The following is a 12500-nucleotide window of genomic DNA, read 5'->3' as shown; positions in this document are numbered from 1 at the left end:
GACTTATAGCACTGGAAACAATTTGGGATTCCCTTCTAAACTAATTGAGCGCAGTGATGCAATTGTGCAACCTTTGCATTAAGAGGCTAGAGAATTGAGTGATTGAAGGAAGCAGCATTTGCATATTGCCAGTATTAAATTAAACTTAAATTGATTATACCCTGAAGCAAGAGCAGTACTGAAGTTTGACAGCCATATAGCAAACCCTCTGTGAAAATCGCATCTAAGTATATGGGCAAAGCAATTTTATTTGAATCACTGATAATTGTTTCTTTAGATATTCCTCTGGTTGGTGTAATGAAATATGAAAAGATCCATGCAGGAATATAACAGAGAAGTGTTTTTGAATGAACCAAAGTACTCCTTAGAAAAGTGTACTTGGGGAACGCATACCGATCAAACATTTTTGTTGAGGCCAGAGAGCTGAAGTTCTAGAGGGCCGTATGTGGTTTATTTCATTCAGGTCTTTTATTTAAACGGCATTATTTGTGATTTTAAGGTTGAGATATATCATCTCTTGTTTTTGTCACTATTTTTACTTTACACTTACCTCACAGTGTATCTACCTCACTATGCCTGGCCAAATTTCTGTAGAATTTTATTATATGAATCACAGCTTTCACAGACAAGATACTGTGTTTGTTTTATTCGCTTTGATGTGATTAAAACTATTTTTTTTTTTTTCCATTACAATCTCTTCTTATTTATCATAGCAACCCACTAAAACCATTCAACACAGTTTTAGAACTTATACCAAAAAAATATTATCGGCTGGAGGGGGGTGGTGTATAGAAAATTACTTTGTGTGCCCATGATATCTTTTTATATAGAAAATCTAGCATAAAAAGCTGTAGGACGTGTCACAAAAATTACCCGCGTAACAGTTGTGGATGTTGGCATTTCAAATGACAAATAACCCCCATGTATATTCAGGATTGAGCTGATTGTAAATCTAAATGCTATGTCAATACTTGTGCAGTATGGTATTGTATACCGTACTGCACAGGTTCCTATAACATGGATGCACCAACCCATCCATCCCTCCATCTATCTGTCTGTCTATCTACCTATCTATTTATCTGCCTATCTTATCCATCCATCCACCCTCCCATCCATCCATTCACCCACCCATTCATCCAGCCAGCCATTCATCCATCCAGCCATTCATCCAGCCAGCCATTCATCCATCCATCCATCCATCCATCCATCCATCCATCCATCCATCCATCCATCCATCCATCCATCCATCCATCCATCCATCCATCCATCCATCCATCCATCCATTCATTCATTCACCCATTCATTCATTCATTCATTCATTCATTCATTCATTCATTCATCCAGCCAGCCAGCCAGCCAGCCAGCCATTCACCCAGCCAGCCAGCCAGCCAGCCATTAATTCATCCATCCATCCATCCATGTATGCTACACCCATCAATTAAGTAATTCATCCACCCACCCAGTCACCGCCCCTCCAACCCATCCACCCATCCACCTGTTCAGCCATACTTCCATCTATCCATCAGCCCATCAATTCACTGATTCATCCACCTATCCACCCAACAAGCCACCCTTCAACTCATCCACTCTTCCTCACCTCACCTATTCATCCATCCCGCTATGGATCCATCCATCTGTCCAACTGTCCACTCGTCAACTACTTATCCATCCATCCATCCATCTATCCATTTATCTCTGTCCACCATCAATTTATCCTTCCACCCATTCATCCATCTCTATTGATCCATCAATTCATCCATCGATCTATCCTGCCACTTACCCACTCATTTATTCGTAAACCCTCCCTTCACTCATTCTATCCATCCAACTGTTCGTTCACGCACCCACCCTCCTTCCTATCCGTCCGTCCACCTCAAGATCTATTCAGAATAAGTGGTATCTTTTTTCTCATACCTCCCATTTCATCATCTGCATGTATCAATGTATCAGTGTCTCCAGGTGCAATTACTAACCCCCTCCCCCCTCCCCCCCACCCACACACACCACTCCACTGTCAAATTACTCCATATTATCTCATAAACCTGTCCAATTATATTTAATTATGGTATATAACATATGCAACAAGGGTGTGCCTGTCACTTTCAAAACCACTGATTCAAAGTGATAATGTGAGGTTACAGTGTTTCAGTGGGGAAGAAATGGTATTATGTGTACTATTGTGGGTTAATGAGTAACTTCTGATTGGGAATTTTGATATGGTTATGTGAGGCATTGTGTCGGAAAGCCAACGAATTTCGTAATTTTGTGTCATTTGTTATATTTTAAATGATATGACACATAAGTAAAGAAAGGTAATGTTAGTGGCTTCTTTGTTTTTTTCATTTTTAAATATATGTTCATTTACTTTTTTTTTATGACAAAATTCAAATGATTGTTCAAGGAAAATCAGTATTAACTTTTATTTTTCATTTGCTTACAGATAGCTGTTTAGGTTTACCCAAACAAGCCAGATGCCAAAGATTGCAGAAATGTCGCACAGCAAGCAGCTCATAGACTTTTTAGTGTATTTAATACTTTTAGGATCAACAATATTTGTTAATAAGGTAAGTTCTCTTGTTTTCTTTTTCTCTGATTTTAACTCTCTTGACAAAATAGTTGTTTGTTTCCAAATGTAATGTTGTTTATTTTAGCAAATGGTAATACGTTGTGATTTTTTTTTTTTGTCATAAACAGCTATTCAGTTTGCTTGAAGTAGATCACCATTTATTATTTTAGTATTTGTAGTTTGACTAATCTAATACATTTGCCATTTTCCATGTATTTGTCTTAGACTAACATTTTTCTTTTACATGTGTGTATCTTTGCAGTATGTGCTATCAGTCTTAAACTTTACTTACCCTACGATCTTCCAAGGATGGCAGACGTTGGTGGGTGGTATTTTGTTGCGAATTCTTCTCTCAAACAAATGCCTCAGTGTGTCCTCCACAGACCTGGACAAAGCAGGGTTCATTTCTCTGTTGCCGTCATTTTTGTTCTTCTCAGCCGGTATTGTTGCAAGTTCAAAAGCGCTTGCAAACTTGGTGAGTTCCTATTGGTATTTAGTTCATTGAAGCAACAGGGACATTTTGTTATCCTTTATCACATGTATATGTTTTTAAAGCTTTTTAGTAAATGGATTTTGTTTAGATGTATTTTATGTGTGTTTGTGTGCACATGTGTGTGTGTACTTGCCTGGCTACATACCTTCATATGTTCCTGTGTATGTGTGTTTGTGTGTGTATGTAGATAGATAGATAGATAGACAGATAGATAGTAAATACATTGATGCTTAGATACATAAATAAGTAGTAGATTTATAAGACTGCATGTTATTTACATATGGTCTACTAAAATTTACACATAATTCAAGTTGAGAAGTGCAACTTTAATTCTTGGAAACAGTGAAATGCAGTGAAATATTCAGTAGTTATACTCAACTACTGAAATTTTCTTCAGATTTAGGATTTGTTTTCTCAGTGTAGTCATCTGTAGTCTTATTGATCAATTTTATGCATTTCGATTCCTTTAGAATCAGTTTGGATTTTAAGCAGAAGCTCCTAGCTCAGAAATTCAGTTTAGTAAAGCAAAGGAGGTATGCAAACTTGAGTGATCTTGCTTTGCAGTAATGTGTATGCAACTCATGTGTTATGTTTTACTTCTTAACAGTTTATATGGTGTGTAAGATTATTTATTTTACCACATGATTTTGTATATTTGTTTTCCTGTAATGACAGCTGGTATTCTCATGTGTTAACTGAACCTTTAAAAAACATTGTCGTGGTGTTGACACACTTATTACATTTCTACTTGATGTGGTTATCTGGAGAATCTTACTTTCTTTGTATAATTTATTTGAGATAAAAAATAAATGAAAGTGAACTATATACTGTAAAGCAGAGCTTTTTTACAAGTATTCTTCAGATAGTCTTTTTTCTTTTCTTTTCTTTTTCTTTCATATAGGAAATAGGGAGCATAATAATACACTGGTGAGTCCTGCAGTATATGACATTTCTCTCATAGAGTGTGCCAATGTTCCTCTGTCTGCAAAACACCCTGGGATCCATGCTGTACCTTATGGAGATAATACCAAGTGGAGGGGGCATGGTAGCTCTTGGGGCCAGTCTCATCACCATTGGAACAGCTGTTGCAGCTGTCCTGGCTGACATTGACATGACGGTAGGAGATTTTGCATGATATATATTATGTAAACTTTAATGTTTAGGATAAAGCTATTTTTCTCTTTTGATGTGTGATTTATTTTTTCTTCACTGTATCTTATTTTTACAACTCCTTTCTTATATGTGTTCTCCTTGACTACACGTCTAGAGGATTTGATGTGAGAGGATGATGCTACCCTTGAATAAGAAGGGAGTTATAACATTTTTGGAAATTATCTAGAATAAGATTACTTTGTTGAGTCACCAGAAACAAGCTATAGAGTCTTGGGTACCTTTCATGTCTTAATAACAAAAGGCCATGTTGTGCTGAAAGTTTGCTGTGGTGATCACAGTGTGTGAAAGAGCTCATTGATGCCACTGGTCAATGGAAAGCATTATATTATATCATCTGTGAGAGGCAAAAAATCACTGAGTCTGAAGTGAGCTGTGGACATCATAAATATAATACTATTATTTAGTAGTACCATGTCAGTAGGTCACATATAATAAAGTGCAATACCTATTAAATCTAGATATTAGCTGTTTCAAAATTTTTCACCTATTCATGCCAGGAAGCATACACTATGTTTTTGTCTTATGCTTTTCTTCCCTTCCTCTTGCTATTCCCTTCCCCTACCCCTATCCTCTCCCCTCTCCCCTCTCTTCTCCCTAACAGATTTTTTAATATACTAATGTTTTGAATTTAGTTTTCAGATTCACCTTATTTCTGGATGATGGTGCATCTTGCATGTGTAGCAGTACAAACCCTTCATTCCAAGATTGCTGATGCTCGATACACAGCCGTTGACCGACTCTACTTCTCCTATGTTTTCAGGTAAGTATTTTTGTTGAAAGGATGAAAGAAAAGAGGATAATAGGATGTGTAATTAATAAATTTCTTTTTATGAGAGTTGCTTCATTTCGGATATGATTTATCGTATTGGAGTCATGAAACCCCTTGCCTTGTGAATTTATGTACAATCCTCCCCCTTTTCCACAATCTGTCACAATTGCCTTAGAGTAGTATGATGCTTTCTTGATATAAGGTACAGCCTCTTTCAAAACACACGAAAGCTATTCCTAAGAACGGATTTATTTTCTTTTACAGTGTTGTTGTGTTGGCGCCTGCATCACTGTACCTCGAGGAGGCTTTTGAAGTTCTGCGCTTTCCCCATGCAGTGCGTTATGATTTCTATGCTGGTTGCCTTTTCTCAGGAGTTTTGGGCCTGTTCCTCAATCTCACATTGATGAAGGTAAAAAAAAATCTGAAAGGTATATAGATAAATGGATGGATGAAGACCAAAAGATAGATAGATTGATAGTTATTTTTTTAGATAAATAGATGGATAGATAGACAGATGGATGGATAGATAAGTAGATAGATAGATAGAGAGATAGACTAATAGATGGATAACTACAAGGATGGATAGATGAATTGATGGATAAAGGAATTGACTGATAATTAGAGAGATTAATAAATGTATATCTAGATACATAGTTAAGAGCATATGTACATATTCACTAGGAAATAGGGCAGGGGAATCCCCCCCCCCCCAAGTGAAATGGAAAACTTTACAGGTTATATTATTCACCCATCTTTGCAGAAAGTGGTGTTTATCACACACTTTTTGACTTTTAGTGCCATCACTTTCTACTTCTGCTTAGGATCATAAACCCTTTGTGTAGGCCCATACAGTTCTTTAGTCTATAGAGTTCTTAGGCCAGTAGAGTTCTTAGGTCTATAGAGTTCTTAGGTCTAAAAGTTCATAGCTCTATTCAGTTCTACATCAGTAAGAACTGATACCAAAGTCACCACAGTAAGAGTCAACAAATGGGCATATATAGCAGACCACTAAACAGACCCTCTCCTCACTTCAGTAGGTCAAATTGAAGATAAAAGGTTGAAATGATAGGCCTTCTCACTCACTCATTTGCAGTCTCACAGGTCAGTCTGACAAAGACAGTCTGGAAATGTCCGGAGTGTCAGAGCTCTTCCTTGGCTTCAGTCCGCACTGTCCCCAGAAAGTTCTCTGTCCTGTATTCCTTCTTTATCGCATCAAGCCTTTTGTAATTTCACTGTCAGTTATGGAACTTAAGCTTCAAGAATATTACATGTGTAATCACCCAACGATACCAGAAACTTTTGTAAATATGTGTTTAAAGATATTAATAAGTCAGAGAGGTAAAGATTGATATGTCAGAGATTTTTAAAAGTGATACTGTGTATGAGGAAGTAAGAAGTTTATGTATGCCAACCATTTTAATCTTTCTTAACAGGTCAAGCGATATCCTCTCTTCTCAGTCGTCGATCCAGTTGGACGATTACTTACTTCTGTGCTGGCTCTAGCAACATTCCCTGATGTGACTACTAGTATGGTCAACGTCCTAGTGTGCATCAACCTAATATCTGCTGTGTTTGTGCCGGTCCCAGTCCCAAAGGATGAAGATGAAACGGAGGAATCTGTGGACCTGTTACGGGAAGGCGTTTGAAGCGTGATGAGGGTACAGTCATGTTCGAGGGGCTGCTTTTGGATACTTTTGTTATACAATGGTTTTTATTTAGAATATAAAAAAGAAATAAAGTGAATTTTTTTAAGTGCTAATTTATTTTTAGAGTTTTCTCTTATATAGTCATATTTTACCAATTATTTAGATTTAATATCAATATGATATTTTTATATTATAGACAATGAAAATGTGCTGTGGTAATTTAATGCGACATAGGATGAAGACAGTGAAGCAAACATGTGAGCATATCATCTCATCTTTGTTAATGATCATTGCATCATCATCACCTAGTGATATGAAGCTTTATGTCTTCCTTTCTGTCCCTATACCAAACTTTACATTTTGTGTGAATGCAGAAATATGGAAATAGGCTTGAGTTTGTCTGTGATTATGTATTGAGTGGTTTAAGGGCCTAAAGTTTTGGATGAAATTCAGGAACTGGTATATAAAACATGACAGTAATTCATGACGGTAATTTCCATTAACTTAACCGTGCTCTGTGAGAGCAATAATTTAATTGTCTGGTGCTGCAGGTGAAGGAATCTTATACAGATTCAATCATTATTACAAAGAAGAAGTTTTCCAAGGATTTCAGTATAAGCCTCACTGGTACGGAAATATAGATAATCAAATTTCATTAAATATCTAATTTGTAGTAGGAAGTGACTTATTATAGATCATTTACATGTCATAATCTCCTTAGTATTTGCAAAGCATATCCCCCATGAATGCTAGGTTTTGAAAATAGTACTTTGTTCATAATTTTCTTGTTACCATTAGAAATCATAAAATTTCAGTGAGTCCCAGACTTCTGTATTTCAGTGTTGTATTTATTGCTTTAAAAGGGGACACTCGTGTCCCTTTCTTCCTCTTTATACCATGTTTACAGGCAGTAACGTCAGTAAAAATGAAATTAGACAAATGTTTTTTGATTTTCCTAATGTCTTAAGAATCTAAGTAAAGTAAACTGAAAGGATTTTATTATAACACCCAAGATGAGTTCCTCTACAAGGTAATACTGTGCTGTTGAACCTGGAGTTGGTGGTTGTATCACCAGTTACTAACAAGTCACCTTGTAATCATTGCTGCATAACATCATCTAGGTCAAGCATACTATAAAATGAAGCTAAATTGCTCATTAAAAAAAAAGGTAATGTTTTTATTAATTGCCTCATCCTAGGTATTCCACGTTAATTTTACAGTGAAATTAGTAGAAGTTAGTTTCCTGTAGTTCACTAACAGTTTACAACAAACCATACATATGCATGTTCAGACTGCCTTGTATAAGGTTCACTGTTATGCCTCCCTCAACCCTCTAAAATTAGGGAGAGGCCAAACTTGTACAAATGTATTTACATTTTTATTCATATATATTGATCTTTTATATGTGTATCTACAGTATGTACAATGCAAATTATTGAGACACTTGACAATCCCTATTGTTTGTAATAGCATTTGTGAAACATCAAGTTGCTGTTGTTTATAATTTCTCATGCTGAAGGAATGAGAGACTATTAATTTGCAAATGAATACATGTGTATGTATATACTGTATTTAGCACTGATAAGTGTACTGCTTTGACTGAGATTTTTACATTAGTTAGTTAAAGAGATCCTTATTTGTGCTTCTTACAGATAAGAATCAGTTAAAAAGAAGTACATAGAAAAGTTAGACATCAAGCATAAAAATTCACTCATACTGCTCAAATACCTCAGACCATAATATAACATTATTTTACCAGAAAAATAATCTGGAAGCCCCCTTACAATGACAGTAAAAAAAAAATCATTACAAATGAAAGAAAGAGTAAGGTAGGAAAAGTAAGGCAAACTGTAGTACACATTCCTGCATTATTAGCAATCCAGAGAAGTCCCTTCCTCTACTAAAGTCTAGTTGGAATATGACATTCAAACAATGACTGAGTGTTCCTTTGCAAATCTAACTGAAATGAACTGATTCATCAGTACTCTCAGCTCTTCTGGGAACTGAGTCGGAAAACCATGAGAGACCTTTGTAGTGGATCCTTGAAAAAGAGGCATGTTTATATAAAAAACATGTCCATCATTATGGAAGATTTCAAATCTCGGTTGATATAAGTAAATTTCATATTGAAATCAATAAAAATTATGTATACATCAACTGAAAATATTTTTTAATCACCCAGCCAATATTTCATCACATTTGTCTGATGTTTGGGTCAAGTAAATATATATATATATATATATATATATATATATATATATATATATATATATATATATATATATATATATATATATATATATATATATATAGACCTTGTTTTAGAATAACATCCATACCATAATTACACTCCATTTCTACATTTTCTTAGAACATCAAAATAAAGTGCAGCAATTTGGGTCATGACAAGTGCTTTTTTATAATTGCTGTTACCTAAACTACATATTTGTTGCTTCATATATACTGTGTACTCTCTCTATTTGTCTTATTTGTCAAGCCTTTTCAGATTTTTAAAAGTGGTAATGGTATATCACATGATATTGCAAGAACTCAGTTGTAATAATATGATCTAATTAATGATCTGTCATAAATAGGCCCTTGTTCCAGGTGAAGACCAGATGATAGAGCATGCCACCCTTTTCCATGGTTTTTCTCGTAGTTTTGTTACGACAGAATATTTATTTGGATCTTTGTGTTGCAGGTGATTGGTTTTATATTAGTGTGGTATGTTTGAAAAGGTTAGGAAATAAAATAAAAAGAAAAAAAATATTGAGGGGGATGCATTTAGTGCAAAGGGTACTACTCAGAGGGAAGCAGAGTAAGGTCTGGTCTTACTTGTTTTTTTAACAAATAACAAAAAAGAATACTTTATATGAGCTACACACAAGTGAGTACAAAGAATCATAGAATCATACCATATAGACACGATTATATGAAGAATATCCCTCAAACTTTATTTCAGTCAAAAGATGCAAGGATCAAAGAAAAAAAAGCATGATGCTTATTAACAGCAATGATTGGAATGCAATAGGAGTAAATATAATAAAATGCATATATAGCATTACAGTGACCATCCACAATTCCTTGCTTGTTGTTTTCATGGGGCGCTTAGGAGATGGAGACTGAGGCCCAATGTAGGGGATCACCCTGCCTTGTACCTCAAGCCTTCGCCTCTACTAATTTTACACGATCTTTTCCTTTCTCTTCTCTTCTTTACCCCCTTCTGTCCACTTATCCTAACCGTTAGCTCATTTTTACCCTTTTTGCCATAGTACTTTATATAGTGCTATATGAGCTTTGATCTCTAGCACATTTTAATTGTTTTGACCATTAACCATTACAGTAATGACTGGAATGTAATGAGAGTAATTATAATTATATATATATATATATATATATATATATATATATATATATATATATATATATATATATATATATATATATATATATATAGCTTATGAACCCTTATATATAATGATAGATAATCAGTCACGGGATATGAATTCTTGTAGATAATCACGAAGGAAGTTTGGCCGGCTACTTTGCATCCTCCTTAATATGTAATTTGCACCTCAGTAGGGCTTAGTTGCTTAAGTACAGACACCCACTGGGTGCTTCACAGCCCATTTGGAGAAGCTAAGGTCTTAGATATTTTTGTATGGCCTTTATAAATTCATCGATCCTGCACCCGCCATGGCGTGAAATACTGGGAGAAAAATGTCTCCCAGTATGGTAGCAATTCACCCTCGTACTGATTACGTAGCTGGCCGGATATTTCGCCTCGTTTTTTTTTTCTTTTTCTTCTTCTTTTTTTTTAACACGACGTATCCCAGCCCCTGTATTTAATTACATAAGTAGAACATATTTCCCAGTGATTTTTGTTTGGCGGATATGTTCAACCAATTTCTACGTGAAGAAGTCATTTCGTCTTTCAGAAGCAACAAGGGAGAAGAAATGTCCGTTCTACAGAAACCATGACCGTGTAGTCAGAACATACGGTAAGGAGTAGGACTTGTCTGGAACATGTCATGACCACGCCGGACACCCACAGTCGAGGTGTTCTTGGCTCGTGATGCTTCAGTGCGATTCATATATATTCGAGGAACTGTCCTTGATTCACCCAGCTTAACTGTCTGAGCCTGAATGTGTCCTGCACACAATTGCTGGATAGAAAAATAAATTACTCTCAGGCATAGATTATAAAAAGAATTTTTCCGCATGTAACATGAAGACCCCCCCCCCCATTCATGGCAGTGCAGTTGAGGGAGACATTCCAATTATGAGATGAGAATTTATGTAAGCGAGACTTTGAATACATAAATTCTGTCATGAAACTTGACCAGCTTTACTTTTTAACTTAGAACTCCATTGATTGCCTTCCGTTGAAACTTTTTTGCGCTTGTTACTACCCGAAGAACCGGTGATCCACGAACTTCTCAGACTTATATAGTGTTTCTTAAGAACAAGCTTTATAACTTCACGGGGCTTTTGATGCGAAAGTTAATTAAATGGTTTATGAATATTTCGCTCTATCAGTTACCCCCCAAAAAACTCTAATAATAACTAGTAATGAAATGAAGGGTAGGGGGGGTGAGGGTAGAAGGCTGCTACCATATTGGTTATGAGAAAAATTAAAGTTAGGTTGGTTGAAATGAAATTATAAATCGTATATTATCGGAGCAAGAAGGCTGGTAAGCTCGAGTGAAGGTCCTCTTTTGATAAAGGCGGAGCTGGCTATCCCGACAAGCGTTTTTTTCTCGCCTTCGGGGTTTACATTCACCATGCCTTTCGTCCTCAGTTCATATAATTTGTAAGTCGTGTAGAACGAAGATTTGTAGAGTATGGTTGTTAACTCTTTGACGACATAATATAGTATGCTTATATAATAACCTCGGGATATATTTCTTTGTTTGTTAATGAAGGAAAGACGTATGCCCCGCCCAGACGGAAAAAATATAAAATGCCATCGAAAGCAGCCAATTACGATAACAAAGAAACAAGTTCTATAAATATTCTAATTGTTCAAAATCTAATTTTCGCACAAATACATCCCCTATGAAGAAAATCAGCACAAAAAACATTAACATCCAGCATCCCTGTAATATTTGCCATGAAACAAGCGAGCGCCGTCTTGCGCAATCTCTATTTACATTTTGAGTTTCAATTCATATTACATGTTTTTCCCGACTTCGAAGGGGAACTCGAGTCACGTGGCAGCCGATAAACCTTGCAAAGGCGTGGGAAAAGTAAGTGAACCACGCAGAATAAGCTGTCGTTTTCTCGTTTCAGTAAAATAGTTTTTTGTAAACTTAGGGAGCAGCGTCAGGCACGGGAGGGTTGAACACGGCAAAAAACCCACGTGTGTTTAAGCGACGATTTTAGGCAACAAGAACACCCTAGTTCACCTTGTCCCATGCTGTAAGGGTGAGGATGCACACACTTTACTGTCTGCCTGAGCTGTGCTAGATTCATTGTAAACTGTGTCCTAGATTTTGGATAAGAAGTGGAATCGATCTGTGTATCCTGCGAGGTTGGGTGAGGATTAACCTCCAGTTAAACCCCGATTTACACGTTATTTACAGATCTTTCGTTGCATTTTCTGCAATCGAGAACGTGTAAGTGGAATATCAGATGTGTAGGTTTGGCTAATATGTGATAAAGAGGGATAATCAGAGCGGAAATGGATAGATATTAGAATGCAAGTTTTCCTCTGGAGGTGAAAATCTCTCAAATTTCAACCCTTAAAATGGATTAGGACTAACCCTAAAATGTTTCTGCTCTTTAGGAGATTGCCTGCAAGAAGGTGAAATTGGATATTTGGTATAATTAGAAAGAGGAAGAGTGCATATA

The 12500-nt window shown here is 36.0% G+C and overlaps 1 protein-coding gene across 3 annotated transcripts in view; it reads left to right on the top strand.

Annotated features, from left to right (window-relative positions):
• LOC119579023 (transmembrane protein 241-like) overlaps window positions 1-7587 on the top strand; it is an 8164-nt gene extending 577 nt beyond the window's left edge. For 2 of the 3 annotated variants that reach the window (XM_037926727.1, XM_037926726.1), the window contains exons 2-7: window positions 2441-2564; window positions 2829-3041; window positions 4021-4176; window positions 4865-4992; window positions 5266-5410; window positions 6435-7587. In XM_037926727.1, coding sequence (XP_037782655.1) covers window positions 2472-2564; window positions 2829-3041; window positions 4021-4176; window positions 4865-4992; window positions 5266-5410; window positions 6435-6647 — 948 coding nt within the window. In that variant the 5' untranslated portion in view covers window positions 2441-2471 and the 3' untranslated portion in view covers window positions 6648-7587. The remainder of the gene's footprint in view (window positions 1-2440; window positions 2565-2828; window positions 3042-4020; window positions 4177-4864; window positions 4993-5265; window positions 5411-6434) is intronic. The other variant, XM_037926725.1, reaches the window with a different exon arrangement.
• The last annotated feature ends 4913 nt before the right edge of the window (window positions 7588-12500 follow it).

The sequence above is a fragment of the Penaeus monodon genome, chromosome 11 (genome assembly GCF_015228065.2).
Source record: "Penaeus monodon isolate SGIC_2016 chromosome 11, NSTDA_Pmon_1, whole genome shotgun sequence".
Lineage (NCBI taxonomy): Eukaryota > Metazoa > Arthropoda > Malacostraca > Decapoda > Penaeidae > Penaeus > Penaeus monodon.
Note: the sequence above shows the minus strand (reverse complement) of the source record. Positions and strands in the feature narration are given on the sequence as shown.